We start from the raw sequence: 25,466 nt of genomic DNA on the forward strand, positions 1-25,466 counted from the left end.
GGCAGTTGGATATGGGTGTACACTTCATTTTTGAATTTTAGTTTGGTTTAGCAGTTTACCTTCCACTGTTCATAGATTTTTCAAATAGTCTAGGATAAACATTATGTAACTTATAACAAGTGTGTTGGTCAGAATTCTTATTTTTATAAAAAAAGCAAAGGACAGTCTGTGGAAGTTTGTAATAAACTTTGTTTCATTAAATGTATACACAATAACACAAAAGAGTGTGATACAGCTCAATTTAATTTAACTGTATTCTCAGTCTGTTGAGTTATAGAGTAACTATGGTGATTTAAGTCAAAGGTGTGTTTCCAATAATTACAATGATATAATAAACACAAACGCAAACTGAACATACAATACCTTGAGATCGTGATCTGTTTCCTTTGCTTGCATCTACTAGTAAATATAACACAATGTGATCAAGGTAGAATGGTATTGATAGCAGATAACTGTTGTAGCGCATTGTCACATTCTAGCCAAAAATTGACCATACTGTATGATAGCACATGATATACTGTATGTTGATATATGATATACTGTACTGTTTGTTAATATATGATATATTCTATGTTATCACATGATATACTGTATGTTAATGCACAATATTCTGCATGTTAATATATAATATACTGCATGGCAATATAAGCTATATATTACTGTTTGTATATATGTTAATACTGCTGTTTGTATGTTAATACTTGATATACTGTATGTTGATATATAATATACTGTATGTTAGTATGTGATATACTGTATGTTAATATATGTTATACTGTACGCAATTATGCGATATACCGCTAACAACTGCCTCCTACACGGTTCATCACTCTATCTAAACACAAACACTGAGACAAGCCGCGATGAATCTAAATTCTAAAGCATAGCTAATGATTGACAAGATTAAAAGTATGCCGTGTGACTGATTATCACTTTTCAACGTCCCTCAACCATGAAATTTTTTCATGCCTGTGGATAATATATCTACTTGTAACGGCAGTTGTAAAAAATTGCTTGGAGGAGTAGCTAGGTAGCAGAACGATTCAGGCGTCTTCATATTTTAAATGTTTCAAAGATCTGTAAGCCATGTATATATTGTCTTCTATGTTATTGTTCAGCATAATCACATCAGCTTCCGGACAAATTGAGTACTACTGCAGCAATAGCACAATTTCAGGTTAGTCATTTATTATCTGACAGCTTTCTTACCCGCGCTACCTGCCATTGTATGTTATTGGTTGCTGTTACTATTACCCTCACTTGGGCTTTAACTTTATGACTCTATCCCACCTAGTTGTACCAAAGTTGTAGATCTCTATCAACACTCATTACAGCTACACTTTACGCTGCTATCACTCCTAATGGTCCTAGAGTTATACACCACTTCTACACTTCCTAGAGCCATATTTGTGGACCACGATTCACATACATTAGCTATAGGTAAAAATCACATTTACTAGGCATATTGGTAAATGTCAAATTTACCAATATTTCATTAGCTTAATAATGTACTAGCATGACAATTACTTGATCACAGGCATGTATGCTGCAGCCATGCCATACACTGTTTGATTGATGACTTTTTTTGTAAATTTCTCCAAATGTCATTACTCTTCTCAGCTACATATTAGGTTTCATCACACCATTTACGTACTTTCAGGCTGTTGTTAGACAATATGTTATGATTAAAGGCTAGCATAGGTATTTCATCGGTAGAATGTAAATTTCAGCTTAAACATTAAAATTCATATAAAATTACTCACAGCTTGAAAGTAAGAGTGTTGCTTGAGGCAGACACGACTAATAAATTCACTTGCAGATAAATCACAACAATGACTAGAAATTATGATAAATGGAATGGTTTTTATTCGCTTGTGACTAATAACAATTATCTGAAGATGATGGTTGTGCTGCAAAGAGCTAAATTTTTCATTCAGATTGTTAGTTGATCACATCAGGCCAAATGAACCTGCAACCAGTAATACATGTAACACGATACAACCTGTGAATAGGTCAAACCGACAGCGACTCAACCGTCAACCTCATACAAATGAGGAGGGTGAACTGAACACCCTTACAAAACCATAACAACATTTATAAGAGCACTGCACTATTAACCAGTTATGCACCGTGGCAGCATCTAGAGAGCAAGGATAAACAAATCTATCGAACTGCTGTCAAAAAGGTTGGATATGCTAGCATGTCTCAACCCGCTCTTACCCGCTGGATATCATATTCTTCTTGTCAAGAGAGTGAGTCTGGTTCAGCGAAAGTCAGAACTAACTTCAACATTTGCATACAGCTCTATGGAATAATGGCTAATGTAACAATCTCTGAAATCCACAACCATAGACAGCCTTTACTGACTGCAAGGGAGAGGTTCTGTTGTCTCTTCTGCTTACTTAACACTGTCTGACTGCAAGGGAGAGGTTCTGTTGTCTCTTCTGCTTACTTAACACTGTCTGACTGCAAGGGAGAGGTTCTGTTGTTTCTTCTGCTTACTCAACACTGTCTGCTGGCAATTTTTTATCCTCCTCAAACCCAGTTGCTTGCCACACTCTGCCAATTTACATTTAATCTTTTCTTCTAGTCTCTCACATTTCTATAAAATCTCGATAGCGTACTCTGTTAGTCTCCTTCTACAACTAGATGTTTGTATCCTCATATTGATCAAACCTGTTTGCTGCAGGAAACTAACCATTTAGTCATAGCGATCCTTTTCACTTTGGTCAGCCCTAACAGCATTGTACATAGTCTGGTTGCCACCATGTATCGCGTGATGTTTCAGGAGACCTGAACATAGCCATATTAGTTAACAACCACTATGGCAGCGCTTGTGATAAGGCAGCCCCGGAGTCAGCCGTAAATCCACTCAGCGATAGCATCAGGCTATGGACTGGTACGGCGTTACCAGAATCATTGACTATAGGACTGCGTGTTCTCGATGTCTGTGGAGATGTTGACAGAGCTAGCAAACTGATTCACGAGTTGGTACCTTGGAGCAGTCTGTATGAAGATAATGTAGCAACAGACATATGTACAGTTTCTGACTCTCTAGTCAGCGTTGGTAAGTGATGTGTTCTTGAATATGATCTTAGCATCAATGAGTACGACCTTATCAGTAATATGGCTTTAGTAGTAGAAAGTATGACCTTAGTGGTAATTTGTATAACCTTCGTACCAGTTTGATTCTGTTTTTGAAGCTTGATGGTTACCACAGTTCTACAGGTAGAAAACTTATTCCTGCTAAGATGTAAACACATTGAGGTCTTAATCTTGCTATTTTCCTCAGAAATTATAGGAATGCCCGTAATGTACATTTGATTAATTAATCCTTCTGAACCAAGCTGGTTCAACTGTCGGGAGTAGAGTTGTTTATATCTGTAATCTGCTAATATGCAGATAATGCAGAATATAGACTTTGCTCCTTACAACAATCAGTGTTCTTAACCTCATTGTTTCGTCACGCTAGTTTCATAAAGCAAGTTCTGTCACTTCGTCAAAGTGTGGGATAGGATGAGTATTATCATGCCATCGTAACAGTCGTTATACTATCATAACATAAAAACCATTTGCGAGTCCAAGTTGCAGGTTTAGGTTATTCGTGGCATTTTAAGGAATTGAGATAATTATGTTATCGTTGTAGTTTCTCTTCATATTTCATTGTCAATGTTATAATAAATGAACCAAGGAAATAGATTTAGACATGAGCTCATTCTTATCATATAGCAACTTTCAGATAAGCTAATCAACTATTTAGTGGAAAGCAACCAGAAAATACTCCTACCTGGTTGAAGAAGGAAGAGATTTGAGCTAGTTTACACTGAACCCTGATGACTTTCTCTTTCTATTCTAGCAATATCTATTTAGATAACTTCCTTTCCATGGTGTGAATCAGCTGACATGTTAGCTCAATACACAAGTTTGAGAAGTATTCCCTAGCTCTTGAGAACATGAGTGGGATACGTTTAGACTGAGCTTTAGTTAGTTGACACAAAGCCATGCTCTCAGGTGTCGCAAGACTAAAGAATGTGATTGCTGAGCGGTGTCTTTGTACACCATCAGTCGTCAATATGTATTGTTGTTTTATTGCTTTCCCTTTTGTTACAGCGAACTCCTCAATAAACCTGATACAATTTAAAGCCGTTTTTTTAAAGAATATTTCATACTTACTGTAAAAGGAACACATAGTACAAAATCTTTTTAGATTTTTGAACATAAAGAAGGGAGAAAAAATACATTCCTTTCAGTACTCATTTCTTGTTCTCGAAGCTATTCACTTGAATACGTACAATTTTGTACAAAGTTTGTTTGGTAACTTCTTGATGGAAAGTCAAAACTATGTGGATTCTCATGAACATCCATATAGTTTTGACTTTGTGGATGTTCTTGTTATGTATCCTAAAGTCAGTCTTTAGGATAAATAACATTTTTTTACAAATCATATTACATAATTATTAATTAATGATTAAAAAATTAATTAAACAATCATTTTACAAATTTTAATTTTTAGCAAATCTTTAGTCGTGCAAGGTTTGTTTGATCTGGCAGTCATTAATATCAGTACATATTAGACAATCATATTATTCACAGCATGCCAATAGCATTTGCTCTCTTCAGGAATGGTATCTACAGTTCAACCGATAAGCTATGAGCTTACTAGCTTGCTTCAGAAAGCGAGCATCCCATTGGTTGTTGCGAAGAATGGTTACCAAAATAAAGTTGGACCAGAAAACCGCTCTACACAGGTACTTGGAGACTCTCAGGAAACATTAACAGAGGTGAGGGCAGCAGCAGATCGTGGTGCCATAGCTAGAGCACTTCAGCGATTGTATTTTTGGTTTAATACTAGATGAATGCTCTATTGTTCTTCACCTTTTCCTACAACACGTGTGAGGGAGTTATATTCCCATGTCGCTAACTGACTATCTTTTCAACTGAATTTCGATAGAAATAATACAGAAAATTGTAGTCGCAAAAATAATATGGTAATACAGCACCATACATTTAGATATCTGGTGTTTCTAAATAATATGGTAACGTAATACCATACATCTAGAAATCTGGCGTTTCTAAATAATGCGGTAACACAATACCATAGATCTAGAGATCTGGTGTTTCTAAATAATGCGGTAACACAATACCATAGATCTAGAGATCTGGTGTTTCTAAATAATATGGTAACACAATACCATACATCTAGAGATCTAGTGTTTCTAAATAATATGGTAACACAATACCATACATCTAGAGATCTGGTGTTTCTAAATAATGTGGTAACACAATACCATAGATCTAGATATCTGGTGTTTCTAAATATATTTTATATAGGAATCATTTTGGTCCTAGTATGTCTGTCGGCAGCTGAACCAATATGTAGGCCAAAAATTCAGGTCAAAATTTTGCATATGTATTTTCGGAAGAGTAAGAACTTAAATGCACTCTCAGGTAAGCCATAGAATACTTTCTATAGCAAGCTAATAACAAGGACGTAGCCTTTTCTTTCTGATTGGTTTAGAGGCATTGTAAAAGGAATGAGGTTTGTTTTTAATTTCCTGGATACATCTGTTAGGCAGAATGATAATTTTTAGTGTCAGAGATATGCACTGCGTTGATGTGTTTAACTTTGAGACAACAAAGCTCACCAGTGACAATAATAACATTCTTTTTCAACATAAAAAGTTAGCAGATGGTTCTGTTCCAATTTCCATGACAACCTTATTGGCTGCTCCAAGACGCTGTTTGGCAACACAGGAATCTATTACTTGACCACAAAAAAGGGATAAGGAAATAATATTTTTATAAACACATAAATATGCTGCTCACTCAAGTGTCCAATATTTCTAATATCACATCAATATCCTGATGAAAATATTAATCACATACTTGATATGCAGAAGATGTGGTTGAAATATATTTTTGGTATCTGAATTAAGAGCCCTCATTGGTTAAAATAATCAGGAAGTTGTTTTAAACAGCTATAATTAGGCTATCGATGCCTTCAGCATTCGGGATAAGTAAATCGTTATTATGATCAAACACCCAAATTGGCAAAGAGAGAAGATAACTTCCATGCTTGTTAACCATTAACTCAACAGCAAAACGTGGTTGGAATTTTCTAAAACGCTAACATTCTGCCAAGATTCAACATTTAGTGCGAGTAATCTCTCAAAGGTCGAGTGTCTGCTTACCTTACAGCAAGCGGAGGTTGTGCATGTTTTCTAATAGCGTTATTGAGCAAACAATGGTTCAGTGATCTTGGCTAAACATGTTCAAGTCTAGTGGCAAGGGAATTTCGATGAATGAAGACACATCCAGTTGCAGAGAGCAATTTAAGGTTGGATGTCACTCCAGTCACTAACAGTTGCCTTTTTTGAAAGCTCAACCCCAAACTGTTATTAGCAAGTCAGGCATTCTGGACTACAAGGCACTGCTGCTCAACTTCCCATGTAACTAGAAAATGACCTCTTCACCTATATTTGCATGTTTAGCATGAGGTTGAATATTCACAGAGCATGAAAACATGTAGACACACTTGTTTAAATTTCACATTCAAACACTTACTATTTAGGGTCAAACAGCTTGCCTCGCTGTCTTCTGTAGATCCTTAGCAAATTCCTGGTAGCCTTGAATTGGGATTTCCTCACAGTAGTACATTCAGATGATGAGGCTGGGTTAAACAGTTATGAAGCTTTCAGAAGCCTCAGCTCCAAGTATTATCTCTGCATAGACAAAGTAATAACAGTAAGTTCAGAGCAACTTGATGGAAAGATAAATACAGAAGGAGTTGTCTACCTCGGCTCTGAGGGAATAGGTAAGTAGAAGCGCTAATACATGTCTGTCTTAATAATCTTTCAAATCTCATGAAAACTTTACAAAAAGAAATATGATAAGATATGATCCAACATTTTTTTTTAATTTGCGTCGAATAGTGAGACGTCAATTTTAGGTCTGAGGGTGCTGACACTGGCCGACTTGAAGGATAAAACTTGGGTAACAACTTTGAACATCAAAGGTTTGGAGTTGCGAGGTCCTGGCAGAGTTTACTCAGTAGTCAGATCAGGAGAAGACCTTGTGACTCAGGCGTTGAAAGCTTTAGGAGATGCGATGAGCGCTACCATAAATGAACGCAACTGTAACACAGGTACCGCATCTAATGAGTTTCATAGCAGTATTCTATCTAGTAAAAAATTTTATGTTACACGGATAGACTTTTGACTGTTACACTGCCAATTCTAACACATTCATACACACAGATGTTTCTACAACTGTTAAGCCATGATTTCTGATACATACATACAGTTATTTTCACATTATTCACACAATATTGATGTACAGTGACCTCTATAATTGTGACACCGTGATATCAATACATTACTAGAAGTATAGATACCTCAAGTATTATAAGAACATAAGTCAAACTGCTACCCTAAAAAAGTTGTTTGTTTATTGTAACAACGAGTGGAGAACCTCAAAAGATGGCTATTGTAAACAAGTCTGTAGAGTATCATTTAGTTTGCTACAGCTGACAACTTTGTGGTTCATTTTAGACAGCATCACATCATGCATAAATTCAGAATTTAAATCTTTGTTTGTGCGAAACACTGAAAAAGAGATCGATGAACTTGCTGATGTATCTTACTATGCTTATCTACAGCCTGATGATGTGAAGGTAACAGCTGAGATGTCTAATATTTGAAACAATATTCCCTCCTACACACTATTGTATCACTAAAGTAATCTTACAGAAGCTTACATTAAACTCTAAAATAGAGTCTGGACAGTCCATGGCCCTCTACAGTAGGCTCTTTGCAGTAGGTTCTCTACAGTAGGCTCTCTAGAGTAGGCTCCCTACAGTAGGTTTTATACAGTGAGCTTTCTACAGTAGGTTCTCTACAGTAAGCTTGACATCTACGTAATTTCTCAGAATTAGGTTAAATGTGTGATAGCTGGTGAATGTTGTGGTCATAGAATAAGCCCACATCTTCCAATAAAATTGTCAAGAAACATTTTGGCAAGAAAGAAGATAGTCCACAATACAGTGGTGCTTCGCCTTATAAAAAATCGTTGGCTATTTGGTTAGCTCAGCTGTCACATTTTATATCAATAAATCTAAATGCAGATGGAGCGATCTGCAGAGTGCATTACTACCATGGCCTACATTTCTTACCTCTGTTACAATCATTGGAATGCATGAAACTATGACTGCAAGGAAAATGTGTATGAGAACAGAACATTTGTTAATCTTTAATGACAAGAGAACGTCTGACTTGGTAATATATGTTTAAAACCACACCTAGACTCCGTGAATATCTTGCATAGTAATGGTATCAGCTATGAGCTGACCACCTTAACTAATATGTTACTATATTATTTGCTATAGCTAATCTCAGATGTAGTCTATAATGATTGGCTGAAGGACACAGGTGACCACCTATCACCTGGTTAAATGAAAATTTTAAGGTGACTAGTAAAATATTCACCAACTTTACTGATATTTTAAAAGTGTTATTAAAATCAAGTTATGTTTTATATATTGAATTTACACACATATCCAAGCCAACAAAATATGTTTAGGTACAAACATGCCTTAGCTAATGAACTGTTTAATAATACATTCTTAAAAGGTTTCATATCTGAAGATATTGATATTTAGGTGGCCACCATCACGCTGTCTGGTGTTACAACAGAGTTGGGTTTCAAAAAAGAGCCATCTTTATGTGACCCAACGGTGACAGACTGCCGTGACCAGTGCAAGCATCTCCAACGTAACTACCTCTACATTCCTGGGGACTGGATGATTGTCATGTCCCTTCCTATTGGCAAAGAGTAGGTTGAAACGGCTTGACTAATTTCTTTATGTATAGATAGCATGCTGCATATACGAACACATGTATAAAAACGGATAATCTTTGTTTGTTTGTTTAGGCTTCATAAATAAGCTAGATTTTCAGACAATATTAACCAGTTTATTAAACGCTTACAAAAAAGTGAAAGATCATGTTTGTCATTTTTAACAGGATTGATCCAAATAACCGTTGGGCATGCATTGAATATACTGATGTCGGGCTGTTTCGTGCCGAGGCAGCCTCATACGCCTTCTTTGCTCTTCAAAACGCCTTTGGAAATGTTCGTGGCCAGAACACTGGACTGCTAGTGCTCGACTCGTGCGGAGATAAGCTAAAAACAGCTGGCATCGTGTATGATATTGTCAGAGGTGACCTTGACTCTGAGATATGCGACACAGAAGATCCAACCAACTGCTTTAACCATACTAAGATTGCTGTCTTCATTGGAGACTATAGCAGTGCTGTCACCCAGAAGGTATAATATTTATTTTTGTAGATTTCTGCAAGGAACTTTTAACATAATTTGAAATTTCTTTTTTGCAGCGAGCAATCTGCTGTTGCTGAAAACGCATCACTCGGCAGCAGTAACAAAGGGATGGGTTGAAGCAAGGTTTACAAAATTTCTATTACTTCACCACCTATTAGAGTACCAACTTTTAAAACATGTTTGTTCAACTCACACAATAATTCCTGATTTCTGTCTTTGCATTTATTCTTTTGGTTTTTCCTCTTTCATTTGGCATATTACAAAAAACATCATTTTGTTGATGATACATCCGTGACGTTCATTTTGTACCAAAAGGTGTACTGAACAGTTGAATTGCTAACTCTTTTAATCTTTTGTCAACAGAGATATATTTTATCTCTTTTTGCTCCTCACAATTATCAGTGTTCTTAACCCCATTGTCCCTTCACACTAGTCTCATAAAGCAAGTTCTGTCACTCCGTCAAAGTGTGGGGGAGGATGAGTATTATCATGCCACCTTAACAGTCGTTATACTATCATAGCATAAAAACAATTTGTTAGTCTAAGTTACAGGTTTAGGTTATTCGTGGCAATTTAAAAGAATTGAAATAATTATGTTATCGTTGCAGTTTCTTTCCATATTTCATTGTTGATGTTGTAATAAATGAACCAAGGAAAGAGTTTTAAACATGAACTTATTTTTATTACGTGACAACTTTCAGATAAGCTTACCAAATATTTTTCTGTAAGCAAAAAAAAAAGTTTTTCTACAGGGTTGAAGAAGGAAGAGACTTAACCGTTAAATAAAGTGACTCTGAAAATTTAATATACATCGTATGAAATATATATTTAATATAGATATTAATGTATATATTTATGTGTAATGGTACATATATTTATGTATGTGTATATATATATATATATATATATCATACTCATCAGACGCGATTGTATTTTAGTACAATCGCGTCTGATGAGTGCTTCGCACGAAACAAATTTGTAACGCAAATACTAAAAGTTTACTTTTTTCGCAATAATTTTTCAAATATTTCATACTCCACTAATAATCTTATAGGTTTTTAGTGTAGAGTTCTCTTTTTATATGCTTTTGCACTTGCTTTTAGTTAATATATATTTAATATATATATATATATATATATATATATATATATATATATATATATATATATATATATATATATATATATATATATATATATATATATATATATATATATATATATATATATATATATATATATATATATATATATATATATATATATATATATATATGCTAAATATACCTATTAAGTACATATATAAATTAAATTTATATACCACATTTAAAATATTTTCAATGCTTTCAGTTAATAATGGAATTGTCGGATGGACAGATCTAGGGAAGTCTACAAGTTATTTTGACTAATCATTAGTTGAAACGGTTATTGCTGAATTAAGCTACTAACATCTTCACGTCACATCTTCTTAACAATATCCATAGCCTTGATTTCTTGAACGACATGCCATCAATTGGAAAGGCGCTGTGGAATAGTCCAATTAAGCTGATTGTTATTAATGCAGATTCAGACAATACTGAGAGACATACCTATCATTCACATGTCCTATGGAGCCTCTAGTGTAACCTTGAGTGATAGGACTCAGTTTCCATACTTCCTCCGAACAAACCCTCCTGATAATATTCAGACTCACTACATGGTTGCGCTGCTGAAACGGCTGAGAGATGACAGCAAGGAACCCGTCAATGCTGTGAATATTATTTATACCGATGGCCTCTATGGCAGGACTGGTGCAGAGGTACCGTAACATTCGACGACGTGAATTCTTAGTGAGAGATAAACTGTTGATCTGTTACCAAAAACCAATGTCAATTATTGAATGAGAACTTTCAAATGTGAAATCTGGAATATATTATATATTATTATTGTTCTGTCATGTATTGTATTGGAGTGCTTGTACTGGCAGAATTTGCGGTCTCAGGCTTGAGCTGAAAGCAAAAGAATATTATTCACATTTCATTATTATTGTTATTATTATTATTATTGCTATTATTATGATTGTATATATTCTTATTAGGATTATGCTTATTTTAGAATGAAAAAAATATTTTAGAGTGTAAAGGAAGCTTTGAGCTCAACAGAAATCTGCGTACACCTGGAAAAGAAGGTCAATGAAACAAGGCCAAACAACTTCTCTGTGCTAGTTAATGATATCCTTCAAACTACGGAGGATGTTAAATTTATCATAGTCTTCCTGGACACATCAGTAAGCTTTCATTCTTTTTTTATATGTAGCCAATACGTTTTATTTGTGAAATATTCATAAGATTCATAGTTTCTGAAGTGATTGTATTAACAGCTTACTAGACAATAACATAAGCTCATAATCTAATACTAGCAAGCTATATATATTAATCTCAGAGTAAGTCTGTCATTCCTCCAGCTATAGCGATAAAGTTACACAACAGCGGACATGTGTGCTATCCACTAAGCCAAGCAGCTACAATGAAATAATTGCTATACAATGAAGTAATTGTGGTCATACTCTGTACGCCGGTTAAGATACACGGGTTTGAAACGTTTGCAAAATGCTATTGATTACTGCTACAGTGCTTAAAGATCATGATTGATTGCGTGAGAAATCATGATATGTAGCTTAATGATTATAAGTACAATTATGAACACACACTGGCTTCAGACAGCCGCACACTGCTCTTAGACTAAAGTTCATAAAGTTTATGTTACCCGAGCTTAATTTACTACCAGTGCAACACCGGGCATTTAGCTAGTTTTTACTATAATAAGATTCGATTCTGTTCTCAAGTCATGGTTGGAGGTTGGATAAAAGGTTTTACCGTTAGAGGTTCAAACTCGTGACATCTAGTTTGGCAGCTCTATATACGCTTTTACACTTAAGCTGATTGCCCACCTTGCAGCATTTTTGAATAGTTTTGCAAATGTTTATTATCTGTGGTTTATTAGCAAACTTATCGATTTCTCACAATATATCGAGCTACCAGAGTACTAGTAGTGTATATTAGATAATTGGCTAGTTATCAAATGTATGGAGTCGTCAACACATCAAACAAGGCACTGTTACAATAGTACTCAGCAGAGGTCACTGAAATGTAATAAAGTTATATTCTTATTATTTTATCTTTGAAGTGATGTAATTGCTACGTTTGTGAGTTGAAATGTTATTTTTCCTTTCACGTGAATTCCAGTTAGGTGATTGTCTGCGAGAGTGCAGACTATTATTTATTGCTGGCTAAACGGAGAGAGCTAAGGTTAAGGTTGTATATTCATCCTGTCATCACCCGTAGGTTTCCTGTAAAAGTAATCTTCAATCCTGTCAGTTGTGTTGTATGTATAACCTTATTGGCACCGGTATTCATGAACAAAATGATGCTTTTTAGTACCAGTAAAAGGTAGAAATAATCAGCTCATTATTTTTATTACATAAGCAAGTAATTTGCTGGTATTGGCTTCTCTCAATTGCTAAAGTTTTTGACACTTTTTCAACTTTTACACACTGCTATGTTTTTAAATCTTTATGTAAATTTTGGAATTTTTCACACTTCATGCGCTCATGAACATTAGTAGCGGTTAATGAACCAGATTTTATAGTTAATATTTCTTAGCAACACCCCTTAGCAACACCCCTTAGCAACATAACTGTTGGGGTTTTAATCTCAATAACTAAATACGGAACAACATATCGATTCTAAACTCACAACAATTCAAAGTTTGTTTTTGTTTTTACTTTCTCAAGGCAGGTTATAATGCTTATATTGGAAAAAGACTGAATTATAGTAAAAATATTTTAACTTTTGCTCAACTCATGGCAGTGTGTATGTGTGTAGAATTAACCTCTGAACCCACCAAGTCGAATGGGACTGAATAATCGTAAGATTTTATTGCATCATTGAAATCACCAAAAGTAAGCACGTCTTTATAGCTTTTATTAACCCCAAAACTTTCACATGTTTCAGCATTTGGATAACCTGATGGTAACCATTGGCCTCCCACAGTACCGCAACTCGTGGCTAAGCCAAGGCTTCAGCTTTATATTTAGTGATACATGGAATGATGACCCCGAACTACTTGATAAATATGGAGAAATCGTCAAAGGAAGTTTCTCATTTAAGTTCAATGCAGACTTTGAGGTAAGCATGATTATCATGAGTTAAGCATGACTACCATGAGGTAAGCATGACTATCATGAGGTAAGCATGACTATCATGAGGTGAGCATGATTATCATGAGGTAAGCGCTATGTAAATTGACTGTCTACTTGCCTGCTCACACTAAACAAGTTATTACTGGCTGTGTATCTGTAGTGTAATCTGGCTGGGCCGGTTTCAGAGCTTGGAAGCCGGAATGGTTAGAGAAAGAGTTACGGTATATTGAAATCTAAGGCTAACCTATGCATAACATAGTCATCTGTTTGTTATTTTACAGAGTGAAAATCTGGCCAGCAATTTGATGAATCGAGATTTGCCTACTGTGGAAAATGTAAATCCTTGGCTGTCTACGCTAGAACAGGAAGTAGGCGAATGTAAACTAAGAGGAAACTTCATGAGTGAATATTCAGCGCCATGTGAACTCGCACAAGACCTCAGTGCCTTTGCTAAAGAGTCTTACTCCCTGCATATGATCAAAGCTTTAACAACAGCAACCGTAGCACTCCAAAACCTAGCCTTCAACCATCTTAATTCAAATCCTAACTATCTATTTGATCCAGACACGATAACATCGCGTTACGATTCCTTCTTACGTATTGAAATACCCCAACTACTACAAAATAAACCTAAAACCCATCAACCGTTCACACAGAAGTCAGCGGATAGCGATACTTACGGTAATGGGAAGGTGGGATACACTATCTATAATATCAATGGGGATCCAGACTATGTGAAAATATTTGAGACCAGTTATGACCCCTCTGTTGGTCTTGCCAACAGCTACATAGCCCTCCCTAACTTCTTCAAATCTAATAAAGTGGTAGGAGACATAACAAGTTTCAGAGAACAGTGTTTTCAGTCCACAGATGCATCAGGGTCTCCAACTACAACTGCTCCGTCTGTTCCTGCGAGTATAAAAACAGCCGTAATTATTATGGGTGTTGCACTCGGACTTCTGATTATTTGTCTCATTGCCTTCTGCATTATACGTGAGTATTTGTATGAATACCTTTAAGGTATTTTTGTGGGTCAGTGAGCGAAACCTTGTCATTGTATTGCTGAAACTGAGTCTGAAGTGAAACAGGCCATAGACATTGAAGATTTGACTATTGACTTTAACCTACATAGCTTGATCATGGCTACCGAGATCAGTAATTGGTTTTTTTATTTTTATGGCTCTGCTGACCTTTGAAAATTATAAAAACAAATATTTTTATGCTAGAATTCAATTTGGCTGTTTGCCAAGTTCTAGCAACTTTTTAAAATAGAAGCAGATATAAAAAGGTTTCATATATTATAAAACATGTCGGATTAACTTGCATAAGTCTTTAGTAGCTTTTATCAACAAGTATCGGTTTTTCTATCTTTCACGATCGTTTTTGATAGTTGAAATGATCTGACTGCCAAGATGTTTTACAGTGAAAATTGACAAAATTTGATTGTGGTACAAAACACTCATTTTTAATTAATATGTGTACCTATCAAGTACTTTGAAGGTCAGTAAAGTTATTTCAGAAGCACTTAAAACTATTTGTGTTTTGTTTGAAGCCCCAAAGAATTGGCATCAGTTAGATGACCAAGCTCTGCAAAGTAAATCACTGTTGAGTTTGTCTTTAGACATCCCAATTAATATTGATCTATTGATCTATTGCATTCGTAATCTCAAATCTACTATATAACATATATAATCTACTATATATATATATATATCATATAATAATTATTTATTATATACATAATATATATTATATGTATTATATATATTATACATATAATATATATATGTTTATATGTATATATAAACAAACCTGAATATTTAATCAGAGCGATGGCGAAAGGAAAGACAAAATCGAAGTACTGCTGCTACAACAGAAGGTGCTTACTCTGAAATGTGCAGTAAGTATCCCTTATTCTCACCATAGCCAAGGCTTCTATTAGCTCTTAGGAGCTCAATGATTATCAATTGCTATTGCTATCACTGGTAATGCTGAAGAAAATATCAACCTTGCTGTTGCTAGTTAAAAAAAGAGCTTTTATATCGCTTGTATTGTCAAATTCTAGATTATCCAGAGAATCTAAGCATTGAACAGCTCCGAGGAATACGCAATTATGTGAGCAGTCCGGAGAGGGCTACAGAGGCTATGGGTAAGAATATAAGCTAAAGCAGCAAAGTAATGACTAGCAGCTTTTTTACTTCTTGATTTAACTTTTTGATTCATCACAATCAGCTAAGAGCTGATGGCAAATAGCATTGGACAGCAGATATAATTGTTGTAGATTGTGCCATAAGTACTGTAGGTAATACCACAAGTACTGTAGGTAATGCTATAAGTACTGCAGGTAATGCCTCAAGTACTGTAGGTAATGCCATTAGCAATGTTGGTAATGCTATAAGTACTGTAGGTAATACTTCAAGTACTGCAGGTAATACCAAAAATACTGTGAGTAATGCCACAAGTACTGTAGGTAATACTAAAAGAACTGTAGGTCAAGTACTGTAGGTAATGCTTCAAGTACTGTATGTCAAGTACTGTAGGTAATACTTCAAGTACTGTAGGTAATGCCATTAAAATATTGGTAATGCCTCAAGTACTGCGGGTAATACCAAACATAATGTGTGTAATGCCACAAGCACTGTAATTAATCTCAAAATTGCTGTAGGTAATACCTTAAGTACTGTAGATAATGCCTCAAGTACTGTAGGTAATGCCATTAGCAATGTCGGTAATGCTATAAGTACTGTAGGTAATGGTACAAGTACTGTAAGTAATGCTTCAAGTACTGTAAGTGATGCCATTAAAATGTTGGTAATGCCTCAAGTACTGCAGGTAATACCAAAACTAATGTAGGTAATGCCACAAGCATTGCAGGTAATACCAAAAGTACTGTAGATAATACCTTAAGTACTGTAAGTAATGCCAAAAGTACTGTAGGTAATGGCTCAAGTACTGTAGGTAATACCAAAAATAATGTAGGTAATGCCACAAGCACTGTAGGTAATACCAAAAGTACAGTAGGTAATACCTTAAGTACTGTAGATAATGTCTCAAGTAATGTAGGTAATACCAAAATACTGTAGGTAATACCTTAATTACTGTAGGTAATGCCTGTAGTACTGTAGGTAATGCCTCAAGTACTGTAGGTAATGCTACAAATACTGTAGGTAATGCTACAAGTACTGTAGGTAATACCACAAGTACTGCAGGTAATGCTTTAAGTATTGTAGGCAATGCTTCAAGTACTGCAGGTAATTTCAAAAAATACTGTAGGTAATGCCACAAGCACTGTAGGTAATGTTATAAATACTATAGATCAAGGGTGAAGACAAGGAGCATTAGAGATGTTGAGTTTTATTCTTCTCTTGTAATGCTTTAAAAACCTGCACAGAAGGAGCATGCAAAATATCAATATATGTTATCCAAGTTTCATTGACATCTGCAGTTTAGCTGTGCTGCCCTAGAATCTAGTTTTGAAACATTGAGATCCTAAAATAATGCCTTTTAATTCACCAGTCCGAGAGTATTTCTTGCTACCAGAGAGTTAATAATATAAACGCATTAGTAATAAATAAACACATTGTAATAATCTCTTCCACTTGCGTAGTCAGTGGGTTCTAGTCGTTACTAGGAAGTTACAGAATGAACGCTCTAATTAATAGTATCATCATTTGGTAAAAACTATTGTTAATCTATAATAGCATGTGGTTTTCACAGGGAATTTGCACCGAGCTGTTGAACATATGTAGTACAAACAGAATTGGTTTCGATAATGTTTTAGACATTCATACTGATGCTGGTCAAAGCAGCCATAGTTACGTCTCGTTGCAAGGGAAAGAGGCAACCATACCAAAACCTCCAGGTAATTCGCAATATAATAGCTTATGAATTTTTAGGAATTTAGGGAAGAGAAACTTTGGGTGTATATTGAAAGATTAATCAACACTTATCTTTCATTGATGGCCGTGCTGCTTTTACCTTGCTTTGACCTTGCTTTGACCTTGCTTTGACCTTGCTTTGACCTTGCTACTGTTACAATTCTCAGCCTTGCAAATATGGGTTGTTGGCATAAGATGGTTCAACAATAGGCTTCAGCTGAAACAGAGAAAATACTACACACCGGTTTATACAAATAGTGCCAGCAAAATAGTGTTCTCCTAAAATGTTACAAACTTCTTTTAAAGCTTTGAAGACTTATGGGTTGGCTGTTTTTCATGAGGGAGAACTGCATACAACTTATGTAGTTCTATATTACTCAATGTATAATAGTCCTATTATCCCACAACCAAACACGAGCGAAGCGATTGTTTGAGAGTTTTATGATAAGTGCATATGTGCACACAACTCATGAAAATTATTCATCAACACCGCCGCAGACCCTTGTACCGAAATCTTATCAACAAATTTAACCATTTTTCAATGAAGTCGTTTAAGTATAATAACGATACAAAACACATATAAACCTACTTTAATATGTTACCAAGTCTTTGAAATTTGAAGACAATATCCTAAACCTTACCCATCTGATCGGATAATACATAACTAGACAGATTAATTTGACCTAAAATCGATATTAAAACCTGACAAGCCTTTTTAAATCAAAATTAAGACCGGCCAACGAAATGCTGTGCGACCGAGAGTGCGTATTTAAAGTCGTGCGTATTTAACAAGAAAACCGTGCACATTTCACCAGTCTATGGCATTGTCCGATCGCCGAAGGTTTTTAATATCTTTCTGTTTTTAATATCTTGCAAAACTTTTTAATTATAAGAATAATTATTCGATTTTATAAAATTATTATAAGATTGAATTATAAAAATAATCATTTGAATTTATTTATCCGAAGGTTTCTGTAATAAACGTAGACCGTTTGAGGCGTAGACTGATTTACAAGTACGAAATTGTGGTACACAGTTTATCAGCTTATGTTTTATCTGTTCAATTACTGAAGGTTTCATTAAATTATTGAGAAAGTTAGCCAAAATTCTTTACATCTTATGTACAAGCTAAGGACCAACTACAATGCCCCTTTATGATGAGAACATTTTTTTATTTTGCTCCAGTTTGCAGAAAACTTCCAGACGTGTGAATTCTGATGCTCGCTTTTTGTTATAGATTACTATCAAAACCATTCTACATTCAACACAACCAACTTTCAAACTGTGTATATCACACAGCAGCTTGCCATTTTACTTCTAATATTGCATTTCAGAGATATAATAAACATACTTCATTATTGATGTTATTAAGTTACACACAGTACAGTAGGTTAGGCCTACAGCTTTAATTCATAGTTATTTTATTGTTGTAAAACATAGGTTTGAGATAGTAGTAGATTAGGTGTGATTTTTATATGAGCTTTTGTTTTGCATAATTGACTTTTTGAATTTAATTTCAAAACAACTTGACAACTACCCTGGACATACAACTTTCCAGAACACCATGTCGTCGCTGACGCAGTGACCGTCCAGTGTCTCTCAATTATTACAGCGCAATAGGAGGATAAATAGAAGGTCCTCACAGCAACCATCAACATCAAATGCTAATGTTCAACAACACGCTACTCAAATTAATAACAACAACTCATCTGATTCAGAGAATTCTTTAGTAGATGTTGTAGGCAATGTAAATGACATGGACTTGGCAGCCTCTTTGTTTCCAGATGAAGATGATGCTTTGTCAAAGGAAGCTGCATCTTACTTCAGCGCCACTAATGTTTTCAAACTCTCCTGCATAGAATTGATCTCGCTAATTGTTCATTTCATAGCCAACAAGTAAAAACTTTACAGCTTGTAGATTCAGTTCTGCATCTAAAAATTATCATTAATGTCTTCCCTAAATCAGGACTTTCGGAGTCTCCCATCTCGGTGCAATGCCGTTTGTTTCATCGTCATACAATCTTCAACATCTTCAACATAGACCTGACAGGAAACACTTTCTGAACTCGTGTGCAAATCTTTATGCAACTTTTTGTATTTTGTTGAAACATGTTTTAGCAAGATATACAATCATGAGGTCGGCAAATTTGAACGCCCGTGTTTTAAGTCTATTCATACTGAGTTCATCAATTCTGTCACTAGCGAGCGTACAGAGTCTGCCAGTTGTTCTTCTGGTTCATAGTGGACCATTTTCACCGCTGCTCATATTTCATATCCAAGGTATATGACAAACTGGCGAGTTGAATATGAAATATGAGCAGCGGTGAAAATGGTCCACTATGACCATTTTCACCGCTGCTCATATTTCATATCCAGCTCGTCGGTTTGTCGTATAGCTGGTCAAGGTTGATCTATCTATTCCCTGGGCTCTAGCAGCTGCTGTAACTGCCATTCCTCTTCAACTGCGCTAACTGCTTTCTCGAGTTTGTCTTTGTTGAGGCTTTTCCTCTATATGCTTTATGTTAAAAATTTCTAATCATTTTAATCTGCAAAAAATAAATTGTAGTATTAATATGCATTTATATTTAATTTCTTACTCAATATCCTTTACTTAGATGTTTCAAGGATATCTACACGTAGATTAATTGATATGGAGGAGAAAGAGCCATGGTTCAATCTGTTTTAGCTGAAATGGCTTTACCTGACCGATAAATTATATTTAAAAAAACTGCAAAAAATTTATTTGTAAGAATGATAGCTAAAACATTATATATGAGTATATAACACTAGTCCCTGTGTTAGTTGCAATAACACAGATGTGCTAACTCTGATCTGTGGGCAGCACTATTTCACACGACCTGATAAAAAAACGTGGAATTTGAAAATAATGTGTCTCACCTGCAGTAGGTCACAGCACTTGGATGATAAAATACAGATAAAAGATTTTTGACTTCCGTTCTATTATAAAACAGACAATATATATAGCAATCAAATTGTTGAAAAGTAAGCCTGGTTTTAATTCTAGGGTATTGCCGAAATATCTGCTGTCTAGTGAATAGTACAAGCATTGTAAAGACTAAGAGAGAAGCGAGATGTAGAAGTTAGTGAAGTCTCACCGCTCATTTTTATAACAGCCTTTAATTTAGTGAAGATAATCTCTTAACTACAAAACAAACTCTAAAATTGCGACTTTCAGAAGAAAGTTGCTTAAACACATGTGTTCTGTTTTTTTTTTAAAAACAAAGGTTGGAAAGATATTTTATTGAAAATTCCAGCACTGTTGAATACGTCTGGTTAGAAGAAAACTTATGGATTTTCATATTCAAGGAAGGAAAAAACTCCTGTCAACCTATTCACAGTTCATTCAAAGCTTCTGGTTATGAAAATATTATACAGAGTCTTGGAGAAATTGTAAAACCTCAAACACAATTGTTTGATTCTTTTTAGCCCAGTTTTTATCGAAATGCAAATTTTTATAAATTAGGGAGTCGCCTCAATGCTGATATTCCCGGTTACTAAACACTCATGCATATAAATATGATGACCTGTTCTCTGTTTAAACTGATATTTGCTCTCTGAGACATGAGCTTTCATTGTTTTTGGTACAGATGAAGAAGACCCATACATGCATCCACAAAATAATGCACCTATCCAAGGAAAAGATAATGCAGCATTTGCTCCTTCTGAAGCAGATGATACTGTCAAAATATCTGACAGCGTCTCCAACGCTAGTTGCACTCTTAGCACCTCTACAGCAAGCACAAGAAATACTGGAGTTCCTACTCCTGCACCGAGGCTGAGCAACAGCAAAGAAAGTCATTCAGAAGATTTCCTAAGTCAAGAAACCTGCTATGTTTAATGCAAACATATCAACTCACACCATCCCTTGTATGTAATAATTGCAACAACATATTCCTGACAAGAAATACTTTTTGAACTTCTAAGCAAATCTCTATGTTACTTTTTGCATTTTGTTAAAACATATTTTAACAGGATATCTAATCAGATAACTTACCATAAAGTATATTTTTCAGCCATCAAAAAGTACAATAAATTCAATATTTTGTTCTAAGTTTTAAGAATGGAAAGGTTGCCCATCATTAGTACAGACTATTTGCTTGACATTTCAACTCTGAAAGAGAAGTTGATACGAGAAAGATTGTAAGCCAGTAATTGATGCTGTCGACGTCAGCAGATTCCTCAGCTGACAAGGTTTCAGTTAGCACGATCAGTCTATCAGTGCTGAGAGTTGATTTTCTGTAGATGGCTTCAATAGTCAACTCTAATCCCGGTTTTGTTATATGATTCTTTTGTGTAATAATAAATGTATTTATATAAGTACTGTACATCATTCGAGACACAATGAGCACTTCCTTATGGAGAGAGAAGGCTGTCACACTTATGGAATGTAAACATAGGCTAGAAGTGTATGTATTTGAAAGCACTACTCCCACACGCTTTTTTACATAATTTCTAGTACTAAAAACTTCCTTCAAATTATCATCAGGCGCAACCTAATTAAAGATTTAATCTTACTTACGCTGTAGTGCCTATGGCCAGTTTACAGGACTAATATCAAATAAATTTAAAGGTAACAATATGGGGTAAGGAGTTAATGTTGAGTCTCCACCTGTCAAGGTAGTCTTGTAACCATAAATAGAATTTAAGATAGTTCCACAGTTAGCTTCTCAGCAGTAGTCGTCATAAAAATGCCTCCGATTGAAATGAATTATACAGTGTAGATATTAAAGTAATACACAGTTACCTATGTATACGAGTATAACAGATATGTGAGTAATATACATGTACCTATGTATATGAGTATAAAAGATATGCGAGTAATATACATGTGCCTATGTATACAAGTATAACAGATATGTGAATAGTATACATGTACCTATTTATACGAGTATAACAGATATGTGAGTAATATACATGTACCTATGTATACGAGTATAACAGATATATGAGTAATATACATGTACCTATGTATAAGAGTATAACAGATATGTGAGTAATATACATGTACCTATGTATACGAGTATAACAGATAGGCCTATGTGAGTAATATACATGTACCTATGTATACGAGTATAGCAGATATGTGAGTAATATACATGTACCTATGTATACGAGTATAACAGATATGTGAGTAATATACATGTACCTATGTATACAAGTATTACAGATATGTGAGTAATATACATGTACCTATGTATACGAGTATAACAGATATATGAGTAATATACATGTATCTATGTATACGAGTATAACAGATATGTGAGTAATATACATGTACCTATGTATACGAGTATAACAGATAGGCCTATGTGAGTAATATACATTTACCTATGTATACGAGTATAGCAGATATGTGAGTAATATACATGTACCTATGTATACGAGTATAACAGATATGTGAGTAATATACATGTACCTATGTATACAAGTATTACAGATATGTTAGTAATATACATGTACCTATGTATATGAGTATAACAGATATGTGAGTAATATACATTTACATATGTATACGAGTATTACAGATATGTGAGTAATATACATTTACCTATGTATACGAGTATAGCCGATATGTGAGTAATATACATGTACCTATGTATACGAGTATAACGGATATGTGAGTAATATACATGTACCTATGTATATGAGTATAACAGATATGTTAGTAATATACATGTGCCTATGTATACGAGTATAACAGATATGTAAGTAATATACATGTACCTATTTGTACGAGTGTAACAGATATGTGAGTAATACACATGTACCTATGTATACGAGTATAACGGATATGTGAGTAATATACATGTACCTATGTATATGAGTATAACAGATATGTGAGTAATATACATGTGCCTATGTATACGAGTATAACAGATATGTGAGTAATATACATGTACCTATGTATACGAGTATAACAGATATGTGAGTAATATACATGTACCTATGTATATGAGTATAACAGATATGTGAGTAATATATATATAACAGATATGTGAGTTATATATATATATATATAAAATTATTTCCTCACCCCGGATACCCCGTATGGGTGGTAAATCCTGCTCTAACTCGGGTCTCCTACCAGAGACCTGAGAGTTTGAGCACTCGCCTCAAGATCTTAGCTGTTCCCAATAGCGCACTTTTCTGCAACTCACCTGAGTTGATTGTTGTTGGTATTTGGGCAAGCCACATTTTATGCGCCGGTGTTATTGCGCCCAGTGCCCCAATGACTACTGGGATTACAGTTGTTCTTACATTCCAGCATTTTTCAATTTCTTCTCCAAGAGGGAGATATTTCTCTACCTTTTCTTTTTCTTTGCTGGCTATATTGTAGTCATTGGGTACTGCTATATCTATTATAGTAGCTCTCTTGTTCTCCTTGTCTACCACCACTATATCTGGTTGGTTTGCTATATATATATATATATATATATAGATATATATAGATATATATATATATATGTATATATATACATATACATATAATAGTGGTGTGAATAGTCTTTACTATAATAATAAGCGCCATGTTCTCCGTTTGTCCAAAACTACCGCAAGAGAGTTAGGAAAAAGACCGATACATACAGGAAACTAACCCACATGTTCAGATTCCCAGCCAAGGGCACTACTGACTGCACCACTCGATCACCTCGCTACAGCATGGAATAATTATGTGCACAGTTATTACACATGATGATCTCTCACGTCACACACAATTGCTGGCACACTAGTATATATAATAGATATGTGAGTAATATAATATATAAAATAAGTATGTACATAAGTGATGTGCGTATATAGTAGACGTGCGAGTAATATATACAAGAGATATGTAGGTAATACATATAATAGATATGTGAGTAATATATATAGTAGTGTACAACTAGCTGACTGCCCACCATGGCAAGGGGAATAAAAAGTGGCTTATAACCATTACCTTACATGCTACATTACCTATACATTACATTATCTGCCACTGTTTATATGCTGTTTTTAATACCATTCATCTAGGCTGTACTATAATGATAGCAGGGAATCCAGCTGCTAATCATTCCGTGTGACACAACACTGTTATGCTTAATTTAATCAATGTAATGACTATAGGCAAAATTAACCCATTGCATTGTGGGTAGCCATGTGGCTTAGTAGATAATTCTGCTTGCAGTCACAAAGTTCATGAGTTCTAATCCAGGATAAAGTTGATGTTTTTTCTTAGATTTAAATAACTCAACTGGACACACGACAGACCAACCGACAAACATATCTTGCATATTTATATACATGTATATAAATACTAGCCAAATGTTTGGCATTGCACGGGTAATAGAATAATTACCTAATGAATTTGAGTAACTTCCCTAATAAGTTTGACCTTTACTAAAACATTACTTGCGTTGTGGGCAAGCTTAACAATCGTTACGCATAGCTGTCAACGATGCTATTTATTAACCCTAAACTACCGCTTGAAGCATGAGTATCTTAACCAATGTAATGACTGTATGCCCCCCAAATACTGTGAAGCGTAATGGTTAAGTTTGCTACCTTGAGATCTGGAGGTCCTGAGATCAAATCATGTACTGAGCGAATTTTGTATTGCTCGATTTTAATTGCTATAACTGGACACATAATTTAACACTTGAGCAAACACTGAGATTTATATATATATATATACATATATATATATATATATATATATATATATATATATATATATATATATATATATATATATATATATATATATATATATATATATATATATATATATATATATATATATATATATAACATATATATATATATACAGTGAAACTCGGATAAATCGCCTTCGGATATATCGAACACATGGTTAACTCGAATGGATTTGCTTGGTCCGTTCCCACGCAATGATAAATGGCTTTAGATAACTCGACCGAAACTACGTTAACTCGAACAGTTTTTTGCCAAACGGCTATCGAGACAGTTGTTACTATCGCTTTGAAATATCACTTTATTCCAAGCCATAGAGATAAACATCGACTTTTAGTAGTTCTTAAGCCTCGTTATTACCAA

At 34.7% G+C, this 25,466-nt stretch overlaps 1 protein-coding gene across 1 annotated transcript; it reads left to right on the forward strand.

Moving 5' to 3' along the window:
- Window positions 1-1,028: 1,028 nt before the first annotated feature.
- Window positions 1,029-21,465, forward strand: LOC137393157 (uncharacterized). Its single transcript, XM_068079585.1, has 16 exons — window positions 1,029-1,177; window positions 2,789-3,067; window positions 4,621-4,781; window positions 6,604-6,814; window positions 6,950-7,144; window positions 7,551-7,672; window positions 8,657-8,829; window positions 9,021-9,324; window positions 10,900-11,133; window positions 11,449-11,601; window positions 13,328-13,501; window positions 13,797-14,508; window positions 15,344-15,415; window positions 15,581-15,664; window positions 17,297-17,377; window positions 21,002-21,465. Exons 1-16 carry the CDS (start codon window positions 1,087-1,089, stop codon window positions 21,250-21,252), a joined length of 3,297 nt encoding a protein of 1,098 aa, XP_067935686.1. The 5' UTR covers window positions 1,029-1,086; the 3' UTR covers window positions 21,253-21,465.
- The last annotated feature ends 4,001 nt before the right edge of the window (window positions 21,466-25,466 follow it).

Source organism: Watersipora subatra, chromosome 4, assembly GCF_963576615.1.
Source record: "Watersipora subatra chromosome 4, tzWatSuba1.1, whole genome shotgun sequence".
NCBI classification, from domain to species: domain Eukaryota; kingdom Metazoa; phylum Bryozoa; class Gymnolaemata; order Cheilostomatida; family Watersiporidae; genus Watersipora; species Watersipora subatra.